General features: G+C 39.5%; 1 protein-coding gene across 7 annotated transcripts in view; it reads right to left on the bottom strand.

The window, feature by feature from the left end:
• Positions 1 to 24,029, bottom strand: part of SPTAN1 (spectrin alpha, non-erythrocytic 1) — a 68,111-nt gene extending 44,082 nt beyond the window's left edge. For all 7 annotated transcript variants that reach the window (XM_044992795.1, XM_044992798.1, XM_044992796.1 and 4 more), the window contains exons 1-16: positions 23,947 to 24,029; positions 14,428 to 14,667; positions 13,677 to 13,802; positions 11,918 to 12,058; positions 10,014 to 10,160; positions 9,002 to 9,135; positions 8,081 to 8,225; positions 7,838 to 7,992; positions 6,383 to 6,518; positions 5,267 to 5,368; positions 4,552 to 4,689; positions 3,423 to 3,533; positions 2,700 to 2,777; positions 2,360 to 2,515; positions 1,684 to 1,888; positions 1,334 to 1,515 (exon numbers count right to left, since the gene is read on the bottom strand). In XM_044992795.1, the coding sequence (XP_044848730.1) occupies positions 1,334 to 1,515; positions 1,684 to 1,888; positions 2,360 to 2,515; positions 2,700 to 2,777; positions 3,423 to 3,533; positions 4,552 to 4,689; positions 5,267 to 5,368; positions 6,383 to 6,518; positions 7,838 to 7,992; positions 8,081 to 8,225; positions 9,002 to 9,135; positions 10,014 to 10,160; positions 11,918 to 12,058; positions 13,677 to 13,802; positions 14,428 to 14,664 (2,193 nt within the window). In that variant the 5' untranslated portion in view covers positions 14,665 to 14,667; positions 23,947 to 24,029. The remainder of the gene's footprint in view (positions 1 to 1,333; positions 1,516 to 1,683; positions 1,889 to 2,359; positions 2,516 to 2,699; positions 2,778 to 3,422; positions 3,534 to 4,551; positions 4,690 to 5,266; positions 5,369 to 6,382; positions 6,519 to 7,837; positions 7,993 to 8,080; positions 8,226 to 9,001; positions 9,136 to 10,013; positions 10,161 to 11,917; positions 12,059 to 13,676; positions 13,803 to 14,427; positions 14,668 to 23,946) is intronic.
• Positions 24,030 to 24,421: the final 392 nt, after the last annotated feature.

The raw sequence follows: 24,421 nt of genomic DNA, 5'->3' as shown, positions 1-24,421 counted from the left end.
GCATCACTGTCAGTAATGTCAACAGATATGAAGGATTTGGCAGTCCAGAGATCCTCAACAGAGGAAACATTATCTCTCTATCCACTTGGAGGGTAATTACAAAACTCCTGAGGTGGCCCTGGATTGCCAGTCTCCCCAGCAACTAGGGATCAGGAATATGCCTGTGGGAGACAGACCATAGGGTGGTAAAAAGCAAGACACAGATCTCTCTATTCATCCTCTATCTTCCTCTTGGTTCCAAGTCTGGATCCAATATAGAATGTAATGATAATAAAAGCAGATCCAAAGAGAAGAATGGAGATCCAGCTCTTTGTGGAGAGCCTTCCTCGGCAGAGGAAGTATAGAGTGATCTAGGAACAGACCCACAGCATCTTCTAACCTCTTCTTAGCAGGGAACAAGGAAGACTACGTCAAGCACTGGGAAAAATAATTCTTCTTTTGGAACACCTGTGATTCCCACTAAGAACAGACAAAGCAACTGAAATTGGCAGGAGAAGTGGCTTCTTAGACGCTTCAGTTCCTTGGAGCCACTAAGTAGCCACGGGGACAGAGACTGGCCTCTTAGACTTAGGATGGTGATCAGGTCCATAGGGTCTAGTCTTGAGGGCTTCCTTTAGGAGGAGGAGTTGCAAGCAAGTCTCCCTATCCTTGTGGGCTCTGGGAGTAAAGGTTTGGCAAATCAAACACCCAGAGAGTGAGTGCCCTTCTCCGGGGCACCACACATGGCCGTGGGTGCCAGAAAGACTGCCAAGCAGGAAGCACACTTCCTGAACTCCAGCTTCTTCTGTTTCTTCAGTTCATCCATAACCCTGAACCAGGAGAAATCCTAATTAACTATTCTGTAATGAGCTAACACTATTTCTAAGCAGAAAGAGATGCCGACTCCAAAGAGACCAGCGCAGTTAACATTCATCCAGGCACACTGCTGGAAGGAACTGAGGTGGTGAGAGCAGTCTGCCCCCTGTATAGCTTCACCCTTGGTGCGTCCTGAAGCTGAGGGGAAGGGAGGGAGCAAGGGAGGGGGCACAGAGATGTGCTCTAACTGACACTGCTAGAAGAGGTTTTTACTGTGCGGTACCACAAGGCCGCGCAGTACCCATAAGTAGGAATACACAAAAAGTCACTCAAAGAAACATTGTTCCCAGACAAGTCTTTCTACCAACCTGTGTTCAGAGCAAATTCCGAGAACAAAATTGTAAACTCCTGAAAGTACACCTTTATCGTGGAAACACTAACAAATCCTTTACTTCAAAGACACTAGCAGTTAGTGCTGTCTAGCTTAATAATCATGTTAATATGCCCGTAAGAGAGGGAGGAAAGGAAATTGTGCTACCTGGTGAGCAGCAACATCTGCTTCCAACAGAGCATGTTTCTTCTGAAGATTCTGAACATTAGTAAGATCTTTTCCATAATCATCAGAAGCTAAGTGTCCCTCCACCTCATACAACCATAGCTCAATGTCTTCCACATTGCGGTTAAATTGCTGCTGTTGGTTGGCTTCACGCAGCTTTATTCCTGCATGTATGTAAAGGAGAGAGAGGAGGAAGGGTGTTTAAATTTCTATTTCATTTAACTCACTACTCACTTGTTTTCTGGAGAAGTCAGTGCTGAGAACTTCTCCATAGCTGGAAATGTCATTCTATAGCTCTCTTATGATCAGTTAGAGCAAAGACGATATCTTACCTTTGAGCTCAGTGGCCTCCAGCAGTTTTTTCCACAAGCTGATGACCTCATTCATGCGAGCTGCTACTTCATCAGATGCATAGTGATTGACATCAATCAGCTTCTGGCCAGCTTTCTCCAGGGCATCAATGCGACTTTGATTTGCAGAGAGCTCTGCCTCAAAAGCCTGATGTTTTTGAACTTTACCCTGCAGGTTTGATGGGTCCTACAGGTAGGAAAGGGAGAAAACATTTCAGTCTGAAATCGGCATATATTAAAAAAACCTCATTTCACCAATCTCATGCTAATAAGTAAGAGCAAAAGTGGAGAACTTATATCAGTTCTTCATATTTACATTTCCTATGTGACTATGAACACTTCTACACATTAGATGGCCTATCCTCCATAACTGTAGTACATATCACAAAGAACACACTAGCTAATTGTGGATCATGTAAGGTTGAGTACTGTCACAAATGCTGAAATAACGTCAAAGGAATTGCAGCCATAAGTACCAAGTTAGATAGTAAACCATTTTATCTACAGCGTAAGCGTTTGTTTGCCTAGTGCTGGAATATTCTCCTTGGGATCATGCAGATGACAAGAGGAGGAACTATTCATAAGGTTCCTATACACCAATAGTACCTGGAAACCAATACTACCTTAACGTTATCAGGATATTTATTCTTGTTTTTACCTTGTAGGCCTCATCTGTTGCAGTTTTCATCTTTTCGTTGACCCAACTCTTTAGTTCATCAGAGTCTCGGAAAAACTGCTGCAGGTGGAATGAATCTGCCAGTTGAGCACGCCGATACATAGCCCTTTCGTGCAGAGCATTACGTCGGCTCAGCAGCTGAAATAAGCAAATATCAGTAGTGAATTCTCAGACAAATGAGAAACCCCCATCATGTTTTCTTTAATTACAGTTGAGCTTGCTGCAACTCTACTTATTTATCCTGCATCTGTGCCATCACTTATTCTTTTCATTCATATAACATACAAACCAAGCAGCAGCATGGGTTACTTAAAAAACTTACAGCATCTCTTCGTGTAGCAACATCCTCCTTGGCATAGTGGTTATTCTGAATCAGTTTAGTAGCAAACTCGTCCAGGGCCTAAAAAGAAAGTAGTCTTCATTCATTTCAAATCCTAAGAAGTGAGGTTTTTTTTACCCATGGAAGCTTATGCCCAAATAAATCTTTTAGTCTTTAAGATGCCACCAGACTCCTTGTTGTTTTTGTGGATACAGACTAACACGGCTACCCCCGATAAGAATATTTATGCAAGCTGATTTAGCAAATTAGGTTTTAGAAGAGATGTATCACAGTTGAACTAATCAAAAGTCAAAACAGCTATTTTTAAACCCATCCCCTATCTGCACCATTCTCCACATTTTCTTAAAAACATGATCCTAAATCTAGATGATGGTAGATTTATGGCTCCTGTGAGAAATGATTACTGTATATGTTTAAACAATTCAAGCATCATCCGAAAAAGTGCTGCCATGATGTGCGAGAGTGTACTGGATTACTCTGATGCCCTGATCCAGAGGTTAAACCCTATTCTCTGCTTTGATCCTAAATGTAGGTTTTATTTGGTGAGTGAAATTCCATTTCACATACAATTTGGGATTATGTTTAAAACCCAGAAACCACCTCTTTCTGAAGTTCCTGGACAATGATCTGGGTTCAACCCTTCTGTTTTATTCCTTGCTCATTAATACAAAGACTTAATGAATACAAATAATATAAGCATCTTACTGTGATTTTCTCCTCCTGGGCACTGAGGGATTTCTCAAAGTCTTCATGCTTCTTTAGCAGCGCCTCAACACTATCCAGCGAGTCACCTAGGTCTTCATTTAGCAGGAATGCCTGCAGAAAAGAAAAAAAACTTTAGTGAGCCTTACACTATCACCACTCCCAATTATCCGAAAGCCAACTCAGGCATGCAACATTGGGCTGATCACTGTAGGATTTTATTGGGAAAATATGTGGTATGGAGTTGATGTATCTTCTTCTGCTTATGACAACTGAGGAGTACATATCTAATTTGTCTCAGAAATGAAAAGGAATAATCCCTTGTGGGCATTAACTCACATAAAAGAAACATTACACCAATTCAGCTTGACTGAAAATAACTTTTAAACAAACAATTTAATACTGGTACACAGTGATGATGATTGTGAAGCTTGGCTGAGGTGGAGGAGTCAGAGGGTGGGATATTTCCCTTACTGCTAAATGATGAACTAGCAATTGGCTGAGCCCTCAAGGGTTAACTCTCTCACTATACAAGGCAGCAGGAATGGAGCGAAATATGCTCATTTCCCCTTTAAGTACACTGCCTTGTTAATTAGATCAGCGCAGCTGCTACAAGCTCTCTCCCTCCTGAGCCCTGGTGTGTCCCCCCCTGCTCTATGGAAGATGATATAATATATGGAGCTATACCTATCTCATAGAACTGGAAGGGACCCTGAAAGGTCATCAAGTCCAGTCCTCTGCCTTCACTAGCAGGACCAAGTACTGATTTTGCCCCAGATCCCTAAGCAGCCCCCTAAAGGACAGAACTCACAACCCTAGGTTTAGCAGGCCAATGCTCAAACCACTGAGCTATCCCTCCCCCCTTTGGGGTAAGCGGGGTGTAGGAGCAGGGGAGCTGATAGGGGGGCTGCCGGTCCACCCTGGTTCCAAGCTCCCACCACCTAGCTGCAATGGGCTGCATTTCCTGCAAGCAGTAGACAAAGCACGCGGCTGCCAAATGACATTAGAAGGGAGCATTACACAACTTTAAACAAGCATGTTCCCTAATTGATCAGCAAGGTAACAAGGAAAGTGAGGAGTTACTGTATGCTATCTAACCAAGTGCTGCCTACTGTGCAATTGAAACACTCACCTCTTGTTTGCTCATCCAGTTGTCAACTTGTTCAGTATCTCTGTAGAAAAGCTGCAGGTCCATACACTGTTCATACTGCTGTCTGCGAAGTTCCCACAGCTCTAGAAGGGCAGTTCTTTCATTTGAAAGGATGGTCAGCTGAGGGGTGGAGAAGAAACACATGCTCAATACAGGGAGTGTGGTTCTTTTCCATCTCAACAGCAGCAAAATCAACCATGGGCTCTATAAAGCAGTGATTGTGTCTGTGTCACCTTTTCAGTCTCCAGAACACTTCACAAGAGAGTTCAAACACCTCACTCGACTTCTGAAATTCCTCACTTCCCCCCCCACAACCAGGGCATCTAAAGTGCTTTTTCAGCCAGCACACAATAAGAGAATCCTTTGTTAGTTTAAGAGCCAAAGCTATGAAATACACAGTATGTTCCATTACAGCAAACTTGAAAGCATGGATAAAAGAGACATACTTGTTCTATTAGAGAATTCATTTTTCCAGTGGGAAAATAAAGAAGTGTCACTAGCTTCAAATGGAGGTTATGCCAAATTGAAGGATGAGAAGAGCATGTTGCTTAAATTAAGGAGAAAAGGGAGCATAATCTACTCAAATACTTTTGCATCCAGACTCAAACAAAAACTGCATCCCTCACTAAAAACTAAGAGAGGAATGGAAACATATTAGAACTTTTCCAACTCCTCTTTTTAGAGCTGTCCAACTTACCTTTTCTCCAACTTCATCAGAGGCATAGTGCCCAGCAGCCAGCAAGGCCTGACCAGATTCATCAGCAGATTTAAAGCTATCTTCATGGGCATCAATTTCTCCCTATGGAAAACAACAAATACACACACGGTTTCTAAAATTCTAAAGGAAAACGAACCCAATTATTTTAAGCTATTATTAAAATATGAACTTGAAAATCAGGCCAGATACTGAAAAATAAGCCAAAGACAGCATTCAGATATCCAGAGTATTAACTGACATTCAGTTATCTATATATGAAAACAGAGTCCGATGTCTTGTATTAGTAATGCAGATATAATTCAAATGTGACTAGTAAATAGAAGCTACAAGTCAGATTTCAAGCTACCTTACGTATTCATGGAAACCCTATAAGGCTGGAGAATTTAAACAGCCATCAAAGAAATTTAGTCATAGCTTTAGTGAAGCTCATGTGGAAAGAGCAACTAAGTAAACATGACTTGAATATACAGAAAGGAAAGATGCATGAGTGATAGTAATGTTCTACCTGAAATTATCTTTAGAATGTCATGTGGAAACCACATAATGGGACTCTAGGATATAAAACATGAGCCTGCTCCACTATAATTCTGCAGTGTATACACGTGTGATAATATAGAGGGTGTGATACATACACAGAAGCTAAGAAATTCAAGTCTAGAGTGATCATATTAGATAGGACGCTATCTTAATTCATTTATTTTAGGAGTGGACGAGAAGAGAGGAAAGGAAAGCACGATTGGAGTTAAGATGCTAATCTAGATTCCTAGAATTAATCTCCTTGTTTGTGTAGGTTTCAGTTCAACTCAACTTTTTTTAAAACAAGCCTTTATTGTTTCCAATTTTTCTTTAATAAGAAATTATCTGAAACATAGTTCAGTATTTGCTCATTTGTGTATCGACCTATTAAACAAGAAGCAAAAATCCGAACTCTTAAATCAGAATAGGCCGCTATGTAGTACATGCAACTGAAATTATATAAATTCAAAGCATGCTAATGCTACAACATAGTGTGATTCAGAAGACTGCACTAAACCTGTACATATAAACCAGTCTCCAAGTGAGGCCAAGCAGATTACACTATATGGCTGTGATTACCTTATGCTCCTGATGCCTATCAAGCAGAGCTTCAGCTCCAGCTACGTCATTGGCAAGTTCATCAGCATTAATTAGAGCCTTCATTTCAGTCACCCAGCTGGTAAGGTCACGAAAGTCTGCAAGGAAGCGCTGCAATCTTTGGAAAACAAATGGCAGAAGTCATTTATGTGCACAGGGTCTCCATCCTTACCCTTTTTTTTTTGCAACACAGAACGTTCACGTTAAGATTCTGAGAAAAATTCATAAAAATAACTAATAACGTAATGATTATAGTAATCAGCCAAATTACAATCTCGACTCCTGAGATAAACCCGACCTATTTCTATACCTTAAAGGATTAAAGGTCAAGGGAGATATTTTCTGATATTTTTAAGTTTTCACCCAATTTTCCTCAGGGAAACGTGGTATATCACCTGAGTTGAAAGGAAAAGGAATACTTCTAACTGCAAGCTTGCATGCTAGGAGCCAAGAGGAAACAAGGGCAGTATTAATGTGGCGATTCTCAAAATGATCTAAAGAAGACATCTATGTGACCCACAGACCTGCTTTTGTTATAACAGTGAAGTATGCACAACTGGGAGAAGAGAAAAAGAAAAAAAAAAAAGAGACAGTTCAGCCATTTTAGAAAGCTTCAACTGCACATGCCTAGGTCTTCAATAAGAATTCCCTTGTTTTCCTATCAGCTTTTCTTCATATTCCCCTGCCTTTAGGGTTCCTTGAAAAGGAAATGAAGTCTTAATGAATCCCTGTCAGGTATCTCTTTGATATATGCTTTAACACCCACCAAATTTGCTGGCAATACCAAGTTTTAAAGGGAAGCAGATACACAGGGGAACAGAAACAAACCACAAAAGTGACTTGGAGAGATCAGAGCAGTGTGGGCTACAGGAATCAAAGGGAGAATCATTATTAATAAACATAAAATCCTGCACCCTGGGAGAGGACAAATAGCAAAACACAATATAAATATAAACAAACAGCCACATTCAACTGAGTTTATTTTCCTTTTGTTTCCTTAAAAATGCTCCAATATTGTTTTAGGTAACCAAGCATATTTATGGCTACAGAGAAGCCAAGTAATTAGGAGATTAGAGGCAAAAGAGAACAAGAGGATCCCATGGGATACAGGAACTGTCATGGTAGATCAGATCAATGTTCCATCTAGTTTGATATCTTTTCCCAGACAGTGGCCAATACCAGAGATCCACAATAGAAAAAGGTTTGAAAGCTATTGCTATATATTATCTTGGAAATGTAAATCCTTTTTTTTCCATTAGAAATCCCTGAACACATTCACTTTAGAAGCAAGATCATGTATTTTCTGTACAATAGTTGTGTCTTGAAACACTAACTCATTCAAAATCTCGGAAATGGCCTCCCTTTCTCCTCCCTGCAACCCTGTATTTAATTTAGGTGGAGATGCAAAAGGTCCTTCCAGTGATACAGCATTCCTACCTATAGGAGTCATTCAGGCGAGCATGCCTCTCTGCTGCCAGAGTGCGGATCTGCTCCCAGTTTGCAATCAGCTCCTCCCGTTTCACTTGGATCTGAGAGGCATTGTGTGGGTGGGACTGCTGCAGACGATCAGCTTCTGCACACAAAGCCTTTACCTAGACACACACACAAACAAATTGCCATAAGCTTATTCTAAGACAATTATATTATTTAAATTACAGACAAAATGCCTACTTTACGTACCTTATCCTCCAGAGCTGCAAGATCTCTCTCTAGGCCCTCGTGCTTGCGCAGCAGAGCCTGCACACTGGCTAAGTCTCTGCCAAAATCATCTGAGGCCATCAACTGCTCTTTCTCTTTAATCCAGCTTATAGTCTCATCCACATCCCTTCAAAAAGTAACACAAATTAATATGCATTCATCTCTCTTACAAGGAAAGGAAGGAGGTAAAAAGCTTCTACCTGTCACAAACATAACAATGACAATAAAGCCCTGGTGATATCATCCAACTGCCATTACACGGAAACTTGTTAATCAATCTTTAGGAAACTAGACAACCCTAGAAAGTTTTACAAGTGTTTTTTAAGGTTTGGGAGCACAAATGGCCAGCTGATGTAGGGGCAGATCAGGATTTGTGGCTTCTGTTCCTCCCAGAAACAGTCACTCTCTAAGCCTCACTGATTCTACAGGGCTCATCTCCCATGATTACTAAAACCGATCTCCTCCCTCATCCCAAGAAATCACCAAGAGCAATCAGACAGCATGGACAAGGGTGATGAGGAAAGGAAAATCTATCAGAGGCCAGAGTGGCTCCATGCTGACTAGTTAACCAACAGCATGAGAGAGGGACACCTCTTCTGGAGTTTACTTAGGCTGGATTTAGAGGAGGGGCTTTCAGACAGAGAGAGAGACAGAACTGCCATCTGGCAAGGAAAAGGAGAGAGAGGAGGGGTCTAATGGTAAGGAGAAAAATCAGATTATTATTCTGGATATCATTCTAGATGTTGTAGGTCCTTCAGGAAGGAACAATGAATAAACTGCAAAACAAAAACATGACAGAGGATGTCAAGTGTTCACACAACCTTAAATGTAGTAGAATGCACCATTAGACATTTATGTCTAGTCAGAGTCATAGGCACCAAACAAATCCGGTCAAGCCCATACCTGTTAAAGCGCTGAACTTCAGCTGCCCCAAAGAGTTTTCCCTGCCTCTGAAGGGCCAGCCCCTTCAGACGCTGCCAGCCTGCATTTACTTCATCCTGCTTAGACTTGATCAGTTCCTCCTCAGGGTGCTGCTCCTGATGAGCAAAAGAAAGATGGCTTATAGTCTATGGATTTATTTCCACAGACACCAAGACAGTTCCCATGTTTCTACAAGATCAGTTTATAAACACCTTCCCTTTCCTTCCAATCTTTCAACTTTATAGTTTTACTGCAGCAGCTGAGCATCTAATACTTTCATAAGACATTTGCATAAAAACCTATACTTCTTTTTGTACACTGTAGGCATTTGGAAAAGCAGTCCCCACATTTGTCCTGGAATCCCATGCCTTCTCACCCCCAGCTGATAACCTGGTGTAAAAAGTATCAGAGGGGTAGCCATGTTAGTCTGGATCTGTAAAAAGCGACAAAGAGTCCGTAGCACCTTATAGACTAACAGACGTATTGGAGCATGAGCTTTCAAGAGGGTTAGTCTATAAGGTGCCACAGGACTCTTTGTTGCAGGTGTAAAAAATGACACAGTCTTGGATGGCAGTGGAGAAACAGTTTTAACTTCGGGTCTTCATGAGAGTTTGTCAGTTTCTCCTATAAAACCACTCCTCACAGGGTTTTCCTTTGAGGAATGTTCTTCTCTAACAGAGCTTTACTCAATCTACCCAGCAGAAGAATCCCTGTTGAGAATAGTCAGCATCTATAGATCTATCCCATATGCAAGTACAGTTGCCTCTGTTTCTTTCCAAGGTGACAGCTGGCACAGCACAGCAAATTTTTGCTCACTGAGTTACAACTGTTTCTACAACTATCACAATAGCTTTCAGGTACTTACCTATACTTGTATGCTATCAACTTCTGTACATTTTTGGAAAACAACTATTATTTCAATTTACTACCCAACACTTCTTGAAGAATCTAAACAGCATCACTGAGGAGGCCTTTTCACAATACCAATTTTTACCTGGATAAGTTTGCCAGCAAACTGGTTTACTTCATTTACTCTTTCTTCATGGGCTGCCAGGTCTGTCTGAAACTCTTCAAACTTCTTTTGTAAAACCTCAACATGCTCCAGATCCTGGCCAAGTTCTTCTGAGGTCACTATCGCTTCCTAGCATATTAGGAAACAAGAAAATCTTCTCTATCACAAGCCAACACACAGAAAACCTATTAGAAACTGGGAAACCAGCTGTTCAAGCTGCAAAATGTTGCCACTTCAAAGACAGTTACAGTGGGTACGGGAAAACAAAGTTCATTATGCTTTAAAGTCAGTTTTAAAATGCAGACTTAAAGGAACACTGTGTCAACTTAAAATCCACTTCATCTGAAAAATTTTCCACTTACTATTGTTACAAGCAACACCTAAGATTGCTATAATAAAGAGATTAGAGAAAAATATTTCTCTACTTTTTCCAGTTTGGTTACTTTGCTATCAGTTTCTCTACAGCAGTGGTTCTCAAACTTTTTTTTTTTTGCAGACCACTTGAAATTTGCTTAGTCTCTCGGCAGACCACATAATGATTTTTCCAAATGTTGTTTGTACCGTTAGCTAACTATTGTAAAGCGCTTTGGATAAAAGCGATATATATTAAAAAAACCTTAATAATTAACGTGTTTTTGTTCTATAAATAAAAAGCACATAACTCATTTTAATAGCAGTAGTCTTCTGGGAAGGAGGGGGGAGGGTCTCTCCCAGGCAGCCACAGCCCTGGAGCTGAGGAAAGTTGCATCTTTCTCTGGCCGTCGCAGTCCTGCACATCCGAAATTCCCCCACCCCTTCTTCTTATCCCACTGCCCCCCTCCCACTTACCCCTATTCCCCCCAAGGCCACCATCTCACCATGCAGGTGTGTCTTTTCCAGGGTCCAGGCACCTAATTAATGGAGCCATGCCTGTGCAGCTCCACTAATTAGGTGGGTGGCCCTTCATTCTCTTGTGTGCGGCCGCCCAGGTGCGCACCTTAGAGGGAACTATACACGCACCACCTGAATGGAGCTTGAGGACCACAGTTTGAGAACCTCTGCTCTACAGTCATTTGTCTAGTTTGCATGGGTCTTTCCACTGCAACTATTGTTTTTTTTGGTTTGGTTTTTAATCAGGAAGCTGTGGCTGTAAAAACTCAAAAATTGTCAGGCATACTTAGGGGCAAGTACAGTAATTGAAGCTACTTGTAACTCCTTTATTTGACATGGACTAGATATCAAGTTGACATGTCAGCTTTGCTGATTTTAATGAGGGACAGGTTTATGAAAAATATTTTGTAATACTTAATGGCAGTTACGGAGGATTTACAAGCCTAAACTCCTAGTGCCACAAAACAGTGAGTCATCATTAAGAAAACCTAGCTGATCATTTTGTGGCTTTTAAACTTTAGTATTGTGGTTTGTGGTTCCGCTTCTTCAATGTTCAGAGAGGTCAAAAGCAAATTGCTCTCTTGCAATGGTTCTCTAAAGATATTCCAGTCACAGCTAAGTACATATAAACTTTTCAATGGGTAGGCACTCCCTTTCCATACTGGTTCATTTTAGCATACATGTCACAAAACCTTACTTTTATGTGCTGCAGTTTTCACAATGAAGGGAAGGTACAGTCAACCACTATGAGACAACCTAAGGTTGTCTTAAGCAAAGAAAAGAGTATCATATTTATGGTATCCTCAATATACCGAGAATTTCTCTGTATACCTACTGTTTATAGCACACAAATAACTACAGCAATTCATAAAACCGTATTTAAATCCCATATGGTGCCTTAACACAATAAGACAGTGAATGTTTTGATAAAACAGATCCATATAAATCCCTTCATAGAATTGGGATGCTGTAAAAGCTATATGATACAAGTGGATATTCTTTTAACCATAATATACCTTGTCATTGATCCAGTCCAAGACATCTTCACATTCTCGCAAGTACTGCACCAGCTTCTGGGCTTGCAGCAGCTTGATTCCCTTTTCACGCATCTTCTCTAGCAACAGCTCCCAGAGTCGATGAAGCTCCTGCAGTCGAGTCTGAAAGACATAAATAAGATGTAGACATCATAATTCTATTTCATAAAAGATGAAACTTTAAAATGCAATTATTTTCTCAACTCCTAAAATGATAGATTTTCATAAACTCCTATTTTCATAAAGGTTACACTAGGTAAAGCATGGATGAACTTCTGTCAACTAACAAGACCACCATTAGACATTTATGTGTAGTCAGGGTCACAGGATCTGAAGAAGAGCTCTGTGTAGCTCGAAAGCTTGTCTCTTTCACCAGCAGACAATGGTCCAATAAAAGACATTATCTCACCCAACTTCTCTCTATATAAACTTTAATGGAAATTAAAAGACACACACACACACACGCACACACAAATTGCAAAACAGGAAAACAGCTGTTTCACCCATCATTTATAATGCTGTGCGCATTGAGATTTGTAACATGAAAGGCAAGTTAGATCTCTGAAAGATCCTCTAACATGGATACATACTTATTGAAGGTATTTAATAGGCTCAGTTATGGAAGTTTACAGGAGAGAAGGAGCTCACACTACGTGAATCTCTAACACTGTCCAACAGCATGCTGCAAACCATCAATCAAAGAGGAAGAAAGGCATTCAAAGAGAAAGTGACAGCAGCATTGCACAGTCAAAGATTCACCTACTCGTATATGGAGCCCAACTTGAGTAGCAGTTACTATTGGGCGCTGTGCAGTCCTGTATGGCGTGAAAGACTAAACCATTGACAGGTTACCATTCCAAAACAGAATACAAATTAAAGTTTACATTGATCACCATATGTCCCAGGATTTTCAATATTTTTAAAGGAATTCGACCACTTACTTGAAAAGTAATTTCTTACTTTTGTTAAGGATAAATTACAAGACCAAAATACCCTTATACAATGAGATGGCTATGGCTAATATGCATAATTTATAAAGTGTTCTAAAATAATGACACAAAGTGGTCATTCCGCCTCTGTAAGACTCCACCCTTAACTCAGCTGTATATTAGAAATGTAATAAAATTTATCAGTAAATTTGATAATTGTGAAAAGGTCCCGTCACCGATTTCTCTTCTTTTTGAAGAGCTTTACCTTTTAGAGCCTTTTTAAGAAGTGACAAAAGAAGAGCTTTAAAATATTTGGAAAACGTATTTGTTCTGTTAAAGAGTTGTGCATCATTGATGTCTGCAAACTACTTATCAATTTGCCTAATTGATATGTAAATTGAATCAAGACCTGGAAAGGGTGAATTTACACCCCCGCCCTCTCCACCAAATAAGCCTTAAAAAAACCGGATGAGTGTAAAGTAAGAGCAGTAGCTTAGTAAAAACCGGTAAAGTATAATCAGGAGTAAGCTAGAATAAGAAACATAGCCAGTGGAATGAGAATATATAGGAGAATGAGTAAAGTAAAAGCACTGATAGAGGGTTCAAAGAAAGCAGTTTTTTTAATAATCCAGAATTTGTCAAAACTTGTAGATAATATAGCATATCAACAAGTATTTTAAAAATAGACTTGGTGCTGCGATACACAGTTTGGGAGATTTGGAATGAAGACAAGTTTTTAGAAAAAGGAGATAAACATGTCTATTTACACTGAAGAAAAAAACTTGTAGAAAACAAAGATTTCTAACACTCACTCTTATAGTTTCAGATGCAAAATGCCCTTCGTTAACCATCTGGTTTCCAGTCTCATCCAGTTTAATGATAGCCCCTGAATTGGCCTGCACCTCAGCTTCAAAGGCTTGGTGTTTCTGCAGTTTCCCCTGTAAGTAAAATGTTAAAGATGATGACTACAATCTGAGCAGCTGCCTTCTTCCACAACGCCCCCCAAACACCAGTACATTTATTACACTTTTTGCACTTGTAGTAGCATTCACACACAGTCAAACAGCACATTTGAAATAATAGCTGTACCATAAGTTTCATGGGTGGATTCAAACATCTCAATTTTAGTTATTTTATTTTTGTTTGCTTATGTGCTGCAAAGTGTTCAAACACTTCGGAGGTAATCCCTCCCACACAGCATAATTTTCTGCAAATGTAAATTCTATGGGAATAATAAGAATTTACCCAAATCTACTCACATAACTTAAGTGTCCAATGGATTCTGGAAATAAAAAGGCTGTACTGACATTCCATTCTTTTAAGGGCCAATAAGGTTTAAGTGACTAATCCATTATTACAACACTTCATTAACAGTGGATCAACTTAGAAACCAGTTTACTGAAGAAAGCTTTGTAGATGTTTGTATCCAGCTCCTTTTATCACACTATATTATTTCAGCTACACTTTTACGTTTGTTGTATTTATTCCACAGAGTGAACCTGGTATGCTTGGAGGCTAATAGTGCTGGGGTGGAAAGGTGGGAGACACAGAAATAGGACTTACCTGTAAATTGGTTGGGTCTTTGTAATTCTCATCAGATGCAATCTGGAGTTTCTCCTGGATCCATTTTTCCAGCTCATCTGCATCACGCTGGAAAAACTGGAATCGATAGGAATCTTCAAGCTTTTGGCGTCTCAGAGTAGACAGTTCCTTGAACCTGTGGTATCGATCCAAAACTTGCTGGCGCCTCTCTTGGATATCCTCTGCTGTTTCCAGCACTTTTACACCACTTGGATCCATTTTCTGAAAGTCAAAAAACTTCAATTAATAACTTTGCTTCTGACATGAAACAAAGGCAAATATGTAAAGATCTGAGTAAGGAAAGTTTGTTTTTAGTCTCACACATGGTTTATTTACAGATCTAGTGTTTCCTGTATAAAGAAACCCTTCTAGCAAGAAAGCATTAGAAAGGAAATGCCCATGAAAAGACTGAACAACCACTTGTTTCTTAAAAGTCTGGACTGGAGATCAAAGAAAACCCAGCAATATAAATGACGGAGTTAAGTACATGGAAAAAAAGAAGAAAAACTGCCCCACTATTGCTACTGAAAAAATGTTTAAAATCTTAGGGTTGTTTATTTAAAAAAAATGCTTATAACAACAGAAAGACAAACAATATTACTGTTTTTTATAGAATGGCTAAAAGGCCCTATATATGTTCTCCTCATTCTCTTACACAAAGAAACTTGTAAAACAAAACAAAACTTTCTATTTTACATAAAACTTTAAAACCCAGTACACAGCAAGTTCACACTGTATTTCACAGAAGTCAACATTTGGGGAAGGAAGAGAAATAGTAGGATTTAATCATTAATTATCCTTCTCTGCTGTATATCTTGATTGCAGTCCGTTTGCAAAAAAAGTATTTTGAAATACTTGAAGTATTTTGAAAAGAATAAATATTGCACTCCTGCAGCCACTTTCCATTAAAGGTTTCACCCCCTTCTGGTTTCTTTGTAGCTTCATCAAAATTTAACTGTAAAGAGGGAGCTTGATCCTCCAATACCAAAAGTTCTGGTGGCACAGAAGTATTAAGGACAAATGGGACCTAAAATAAAATTCTGTTCATTACAGTCAGTGTCATTAAGAGCTAATACACGTAAACATTTAACCAATCAGTGACCATCCCCGAGATTTTTGCAATGAACATTTTCTGCTTATAAAATAAAATAATTTTTCAGGTTTCACAGTTTACAGGCAAATTCTTACCTTAATGTGCAGTTATTTACATGTACATCTCCCTGTATTGCTAATCATGTAAATCCTACGCATATCAAGATGGAAACACAGTCCAGAGAATGCATCACTCTTATGAGAAAAGTAATGAAAACAAATCACATACAGGGAAAGGCAGGCGATCTCTAGGAGATGCTGTTGAATGAGGAATTGTTATTTAGTCTCTACCCAGCTGTATGTCTAAATCAGAAATGCATCTGGGTATGATTTCATGCAAAATTCCACAGGTGGGAAAAATATATGTTACAGACATATTTCCTCTTCAGATTACAGGCACTTGGAAAGGGACCATCAGATAGAAAGGAACACATGGGGGCGAATTCACACATTCCAAAGCTCTCTTCCAGCACAGTCACACCCTGCTGTAAAACAGCCATTTCAGCAGCAGTTGTTACACTTGTGAACTCTGAGGCCCCGCTGCATTGCGGCAGTTAAAGTGAGGGGACGGAAATTCTGCTATGCTTTAATTTTTTAAGTAATAAAAATGCGTGTTTCACCCATTACTTTCCAAGAAAGCTAGCACATGAAAAAGTCTGCATGCCCTATATTGTACAAATATACTCAAACTTCAATCTGATAAAAATGGCAACGCCTCAATCAGATTAGCAAAATTTTAATCTCACATAACCATAAACCCCAAATGTAATCTCAGCTCATCTACACGTTAATTTTTCTGACAAAATAGTTGCTCTTTCTACCGTGTTTAAGCTTAGCCTTCAAGCAGGGATGACGTTGAGAACATAAGCTATTCATTACTAAAAATGCACTTCTCGTGTCCTGTTTTCTAGCTATGATTAAACCAACTTTTAAAAAACTGCTCAAGAGGGGTGGGGTTGGAGAGTGTTTTAATCCTGATCTGCACCTGCTCAACTACATCTTATCTCATTGCTGCCTATTCTGATTATTTGTACTACTAGCAAAAATTAAAATCCTGTTTTTTCGTTAGACTCTAGTGTTATACTCTTTTGTTATAACCCTACATTTAGCTACTAAAAATGCCTTCAATAGTTTATTTTTATATATATATATATATATCTTATTTAAAATAGGAAATATATTTCGTAATTCAACTAGTTAACTGGGTTATCTTTTTGCTGGAATTTGCAAAATAAAAGACTCTTTGTAACTACAGTAAGTAGACCAAGTCAATTGTAAAAGAAGTGCTTTGGTCTAGCAATAATGGACTGTTCTTTCCTGCAGCAAATCAGCTGACGTAAGCATGCTTCTGTTCTGCCAAAATGTTATCAGCAGTCACTGGGGAGCTCTGAGCATAAAAGTCACCGATGCTGCAGAATGATGCAGTCTGCATTCAATATTTTCATCTCAAAATTAAAGCAACTCTGTGTGGAGCCAAAGAGCAATTCATTGACCTGTTTCTAAATCTTCTGCGGTTTAATTGTATAACTAAAATGTTTCTCCCTTTCCCTATAAAGGGCTCCAACAGTATAAACAAGGAAAGCTATAAAAGCAGCTTGAGGTTGCTTAAAAAAATTCCACATAAACATTGTTGTAATTCAGATTTATTCAAATGACTAGAAAAACAACGAGGAGTCCGATGGCACCTTTAAAGACTAAACAGATTTATTTAGGCATAAGCTTTCGTGGGTAAAAAACCCACTTCTACAGATGCGTCTGGGTTTTTTACCCACGAAATTTTATGCCCAAATAAATCTGTTTAGTCTTTAAAGGTGCCATCGGACTCCTCATTTTTGTGGACACAGACTAATACGGCTATCCCTCTGATACATGACATCAAATGACTAGCTTGACACCAGATAACTCACTTCATTCTTGGTCTCTGTACTTACAGACATCACATTCCACACATTACTGTGCTAGATGACTGAGACTGGTATAGTGCAAGACCAGCCCCTCCCATTGCAATCTGCACTGGGCTGATAAGGTCAGACAGACAGAAAGTTCCAGACTGTTCAGGAAGGCTGTCTGAATTAAATAGGTTATTTTCTTTTGAAAACCTGTCTTCTAGATAGCTAAAACCATCAGAAAAATAGCTCCAAAGTCACACATATCTTCCTTAAAAAATGCTTTATGATATTTCTACATTTACCATTATTCTTAAATACTGTGAAACTATTTAAAAAAAAAAAACACCCATCAATCAATCGTCTCTATGAAAAGCTTGCAAGTTAATGGTTTTAAAACTACCACTACTTTGTCTCACATTTACTCTTAAATTTTCAATTTATAATCATAGTTTGTGTTTTTAAAAAGACTGCAATGGCCAGTGAGTGGAATGAATTTTGAAACAAAAATGTCTATTACTCTCAGACTTCTTCAAATGCACTGTATATGCCAAGGATTAGTCTTCTACAACAATTTTTTTTAAAAAGAGGTATGCTAAGCATTTGAATGGTTATGTTCAACTGTGTATATTTATAGATACAACAATGCAACAGTAATGTCAGCAACATCATTCAACCATGGAAAGCAGTTGTATCTAGATGGGTTAGCAGGAATTATAGTTGGACAATATAATGGCTGTCAGCATTTTCATTTCTAAATCATGTTTTCAGGGCTTAAAACTTGGCTGTACAATTTATAAAGTGTTCAAATTCTGTATACAAGATTTTAGCACAAGACCATTTTTATAATTACGCAAAGCTACCGAAACTAATTTTTCAAAAAAGCACCCCAGTATTATGGTGATCAGTACTTGCAGAATGTAATAAAATAGTAACCATCTCTTAAAATAAGCACTTATTGTTTAGTATGCATATAGTGAGCATGCTTGCAGCAAGCCATATGCTTTTACATATACTGCCCTCCTATTCTGACAAAAAAAAACCTTAGCAGTTCCAGATGCTTTTTTTGTATTCATATGAATTTTAAAGTATTTTAATGATTTTTCATAGCTATTACATTACATGCTTTTCATTTTCTTTCCTTTGGGAGGGAAGAGAAGGGGAGATTCTTATTAAACAAAATCAAATAATATATATAAGTAGTAAGTATTTTATCCACCCCCAATGTCAATTTTAATATGGAGAAAGGCAAGGTGGGTGAGGTAATATCATTTATTGGACCAAATTCTGTTGGTGGGTGAGAGAGAGAGATGCTTTCGAGCCACAAAAAGCTCTTCTTCAGGTCTGGGAAAAGAATTGTAATAAGTAGACATCTTATTTTCACTTGTTCCATTCAGGGCTTTCCTGAAGTTTTTAAGGAGCTAGTAAGCCGTATCTGAAACATTCATAAAGTTTAACAGTTAAATACAATTTATAATGCCAATTTTGGTTTTAACTTAGTTAATATAAATTATCCAGGGTGAAAAAGGGAGAAGAATTTCTGGAAAGGAAGTATGGTGGGGCTCTTTAGGTTTTTGAAGAAAATTCCATGTGCTGATACAATGCTGGGAAGGAAGTGAAGAAGACATTGCAGTATATCATATTAAAATCCTTTATGGTTTTTTTTTAATTTACTGTACTATAAGAAGGGAAATTAATACCCACTCATTTAGTTTATTGTTGTTGGAAAGGATCTATTTAAGTTCACAAAATATCAAAACTCAAATTGAGGGTGCAATTTCAGCTTTAAAACCATACTGTGTGTCAATACTTTAGGACACTAGTAAGAAAGACCACTCAAATGCTTAGAAACCCCTGCAATACACAAGCAAAAATGGGTACGTGAAGGAAAGTGTTGCAATAATAAATTCAAATGTCTTGGTTTCTGTCTGTTTAAAGTCAGATCATTTAAAGCTGCTGCATATTAGTATGGACTAACAGCAGAATAGGCAAAATTCAAACAGAAGAATCTAATAGTGCATTACGTGGACACAAGAAATGAAAGTACAAAGGAACTGAATAGTGAAAATGAAACTTTTATATAGGAGTAAAACATTGGACACAGCAGTCTTCTTTAGTATGATCTCATTGTTTGCGCACTGACAACTGTACATTTTTAAGAATGCAAGATAGTCTTAAAGGTTTTCTTTTTAAATTTTGCCACTCTAATTTGAAGATGTTATATAAAATAGCTGAATTTCACCATTGATTATAGTTCATTAGGTACAACTCTTTAACTATGACCGCAGACCTTTAACATAACTATCCAGAGGTCAGCAGGGATTGCACTCCGCACTGAAGCTCAAGAGAAGGTAAATTACCCTGACTGCATTGCATCAAAATCTGGAAATGCAGAGTTGAGAAACAGTGTGAGCCCAGCGTAAATAACCTTTTAACTTACAACTTATCTCTTAATAATATTATCTTGCAATCATCACCTTTTACTGTAACTAAGCTATATATTATATATAAACACACCTTATTTTACCCCATAATAAGAGACTTTATATTGTTCTTATTACCCAGCTCAAGTTCTGTTCATTAATCTTATTTATTTGACCACCATTTTACAAAAATCCGCACATCAGTGGCTACCCTGCAATTATACAATGATTGCGCAGTCTGTATATATTGACAGAATAGGAAAGAAGGCCAATTTTTCAGTTTATAGTAATTTACATTAAACAGTACATCACGGTAGATTTTCAGATGCGGGATGCGGTAATTAAAAATATTTTCTTGGCCAAAGCCCTTTAAAGCAAAATAAAACTTAATAAAAGTTAATCCACAACAACAGTAGATCAGACAAAACTATGATCACACACCATGCATCACAGCAAGGAAAAGAAAATGAGAAGTCAGTGAATTTTTTCTGTTTCAATCTCCACTCCACAGAGTGCAAAAAAGCAACTACTATATTTGTCATGCTGTATTTTATGCTCTAGAGTCTATACACATACACAGCTCTCAAAACAGGTTGGGTTTTGGTACAAAAAGGTCATCACTGCAACAAAGGCAGGCAAATGAAGAAACAGTGACTCCACTGCATGCATTTTGTAAAATACCTGGACTTTGAGTTTACGAAACGATAACATGATGGAGGAATGTAGAGTCTAAAAGGGAGGCGGAAATCAAGATAATATACCACTATCTACAAATGTAGTAACATAGGTCAAACAAATGCACCTTTCTATTTCCTCTCCTCATCACATGTAATTTGGAATGATTGTTATGTAAGCTGCTGCATGCAACAATGTTAAGAATATAAATAAACAAATGTAATTAAAATGATGGAGAATTGACTTAAGATGCATATCATTTTCCATTTCAAAAAATTAAATGAAAGGAAAAAAATTACAGGTAAAGAAAGTGATTTCACTTGGTAAACTACACTTCCATATACAAATTCATCAGACAAGATGACTTAAAATACAGCCTCAGAAACAAACATGCTTAACAAGCAAACTTTAAATATAAATCTCCTCCAAAATACTTAAATTCACTTCCCATGTGAAATATGTGCAGTAAATAAAATCTGTGATTGAAAGTATTTTGGGGGGACTGCTGCTCAAGGAGCAGGTGGATTACTAAGTATGACTGATACACTGAATTTTAACTCTTCAGTTCCCTGCATCCCCTAGTCTGCATTTTCCATGAGTATACTGCAATCCATGTTCCTGTACAGGGACAATTGCAGTTACGTGCCTTTGGGCTTTCTGAAGCAAGTGCATATCTAGCATGGCATTATCACAGCTTAGGGTAAAACAATTACAGCAGTAAGAAGGCAGATTGCCACTTTATTTGATCCATGGCCAGCAACGGGCACATGGTGCTGGACTGCACTTGGCAGTCTACTTCAACAACATCTGCAATCTGCTCCACCCCATTATTCTGGTGTCTGCTCCAGAGACAAATTGTGGGGCGGGGGAGGAGAAGGAATACTATTACATCAGGGTAAGAAAAGTCTCAGTTTAAAATTACTTGTCCCAGACTGGTGGGCAAGCAAGCAATTCACACCCCAAGAATGAGTCTGATTTTATCCAAAAATATATAATAGATGAATAGCATACAAAGTTATTACACAGATAAAATTAGGGCAATGCAGACTTTAAAAATTATTTTCATGAAGTGATGAGAAGGATAGTTTTAAAATTGACAACTCGCAATCAGAGGTGCCACCCTGTCTGAAAAGACTGAGACTGCTCTTACTTTGCTTGTGCATAGGGAAAGATGATAAACAAGGCTTATTCTGGGATGGGGTTAATACCACACTTAAAACTAAAATAAAATGTGTTTATTAATCTCACCAACTATGGAGCTCACAGAAGCACACCATCTATTTTTTTTTTTATTGTTGAACCTTGGTTTGACCTTTCCAAATACAAGATTTCAGTTGCAACAGAAATGGAAATAAATTACCCCATGTGAGCTCTATAACCTCTTAATTCAATGATTTGACACAGTCCAGTGGTTCCATTACTACACTTATGAACCCTTCACAATGCTGCAGAAGTCCTCCTAGTTTTCAATCCTTTTGTTCATTCTTTTTGGAACACATTTTATAAACACACTGCTAGCTCAATGCAAATTTCACAGCAAGGCTGATTTGTTAATCGCATTAAAACTCACAAGGCTATCCAGTGATTTTTTTTTGTTTTAAAGAACATTTTATTCTGAACCAGTATGAAATTCTGATCAAGGCCTCTCACAAAAAACAATCTATAGAATCTTCTACCACTTTGGTGTGGACAGAAAACCTTAAGGAGCATTCTTGGATCAGGACACATTTTTATCAGAGATACAGAACCATTCCCAGGAGCCTTTTTTCTGCATCCTATTCTTCACATTAACACAACTGTCTTCCTGAGCCTATTTAAATCTGAGTGGCAAATTGCTCAGTAGCCATGTATATTTTAAGATTAAAGGATTGGAAAGTACAATCATTCACTGAAAAATGATATTAAAGAATCCTGACTCGAGAAAAAGCTATTCTAATATTACTGCTGCATACACATGGACACTTGGAATACCAAACAAAAATAAGTGTTTTAAATATTAACATAAATGATTACACTACAGAAGTATTTGTAAACTGCCAACCCATATTTATTTTACAATACATGGATAACCATTCAAACAGAACAAACACAGCTGACATTCCCTTGATTTATCAGGAATATGATGTGCTCTGTAATTGCATGAACAAGGTGAGAAAACCAGGCCAAAATCCTGATTTATCTTGTAAAATGAGCCATGATTCTCCCCTTTCCGCCCTTATGTCAAGCATCTGTAGTCTTGCAAAGTCACACATTTGGAAAGAGACTCAATCATTCATTTTAGGAGATTAATTTAAAGCTATTTACAAGCCTCTTCCAGTTAGGATGAAGGATTTTGCTGTGTGTTTCAATCAAGCATTTAAATAAAAGAAAAAATTCCTTCGTGTAACAGTTAAAGTCCAGGACTATTAAAAAAATATATTGGGGAAGAAGTTCTCCAGCCACCATCTAGAAATCCAGAATATCTCCCTCACTTTTCTGCATCTCCTGACCTTGGACAGGGGATGGGCTTGTGAAGGCTCAGGGAGGGAAGCCATTGCTGTGAAATGAATCCACTGACTGGGTTACTACCGACAGTCAGCCTCTCTGTGATCAATTTCTTTTTACCTCTCGAGATTTTCCCCCAAAGCTGGCAGAAGTAATTAGGCTGCAAAGCTTGCTTCGGGGGGGGATGCAAATCTCCCCTGCTCTTTCTGTAGGGAGGGAGATTTGCTGGCACGGTTATCTATCAGGGTGTTTATTCGCTCCTCAGGGCAGTGAATGAAATTCCTGCTACTGCTGCTGGGAGCTACACAGGGCGGATCCGCGTCGCTCTCTTTCACACACACACACACACACACACAAATCGTCTGTTTCTCCATCCCCACAACCTCCTTCCCGTCCCGACCCCATCAGGAAAGAGTAACAGAAATACAGCCACTCATTGCACTACTGTCGTATCCGCCCTGAGCTCGCCTGTACTCAAGCGAGACGGGAGGGAGGGAGGGAGGGACAGCGTCTCTTTGCAGAGACTATGTTAATAGCGATGACAAGAAGCGAGCCTGGGAAGAGAATGTCAAAGCTCTAAACCCATCTTTGGGAAACCGAACATTAGCAAGGATCCCTCGGCTGCCGCGAGCGAGCTTAGGCGAGCCCCAGGGAAATGAGGACGTAAGCGGGGCGCTGTCGCTAAGCAGGAGAGCTTTCCCTGCTGAGCTTCTGCAGGCACAGAAGGGACACCCACCGCTACCCCACCCATCCTCCGGTCGCCATGAGGCGAGCCTCGGGGAAGACTGGGATACCTCAGGGCTTTACACCTGTCCCTGCAACGCCTCTATGGCCAACCGGGACTGGGAGGGGCGCTCTACACCCGCAGGCTAAGGGCCCCTGCGAGAGCCCAGCTGAGCTCGCCTTCAACTGGCCCACCCAGCCCCCTGCTCCCTCCTCACCAAGTCCGTGTGAAGGGTCCGCCGAGACGAGCCCAGCCCCGAGGTCTCCGCCCGTCAGACAGACTCCCCGCGCGCCACCCGCCGTTCCAGCCTTTATAGAGGCTGGCCCGGATATGACGTGATCACTGCAGAGCGATCGCTAGCCACGGAACGAGGCGAATGGCTCCGGCCGGAACCGAAGGGAGAGGGCCCCACCCCGCTGAGGAGGCGGCCTTCAGAGCCTGTGCACGGAAACAGCCGAGTGAAGCCGAAGGCGCCTGCCGCAGTACGGAGATATCCGAACGGTTCCGGAAAGAGTCGAAAGGGTGGGAGAGGCCAGCGGAGGCTGGTCCGCTGGGAACAGGGTGGAGGCTGCAGTAGCGCCGCGGTTTCCCGCAAGCTCCGTTTTCGCTGAAGCAGGGCCCGGGTTTGCTCTCAGCCACCCGAGATGAGTTTAGGCCCTTTAGTCTGCGTGACGTGAATACCTGAACATGAC

The sequence above is a fragment of the Mauremys mutica genome, chromosome 18 (genome assembly GCF_020497125.1).
Source record: "Mauremys mutica isolate MM-2020 ecotype Southern chromosome 18, ASM2049712v1, whole genome shotgun sequence".
NCBI classification, from domain to species: domain Eukaryota; kingdom Metazoa; phylum Chordata; order Testudines; family Geoemydidae; genus Mauremys; species Mauremys mutica.
The sequence above is the reverse complement of the archived record's forward strand: the minus strand, read 5'-3'. Positions and strand labels throughout refer to the sequence as shown.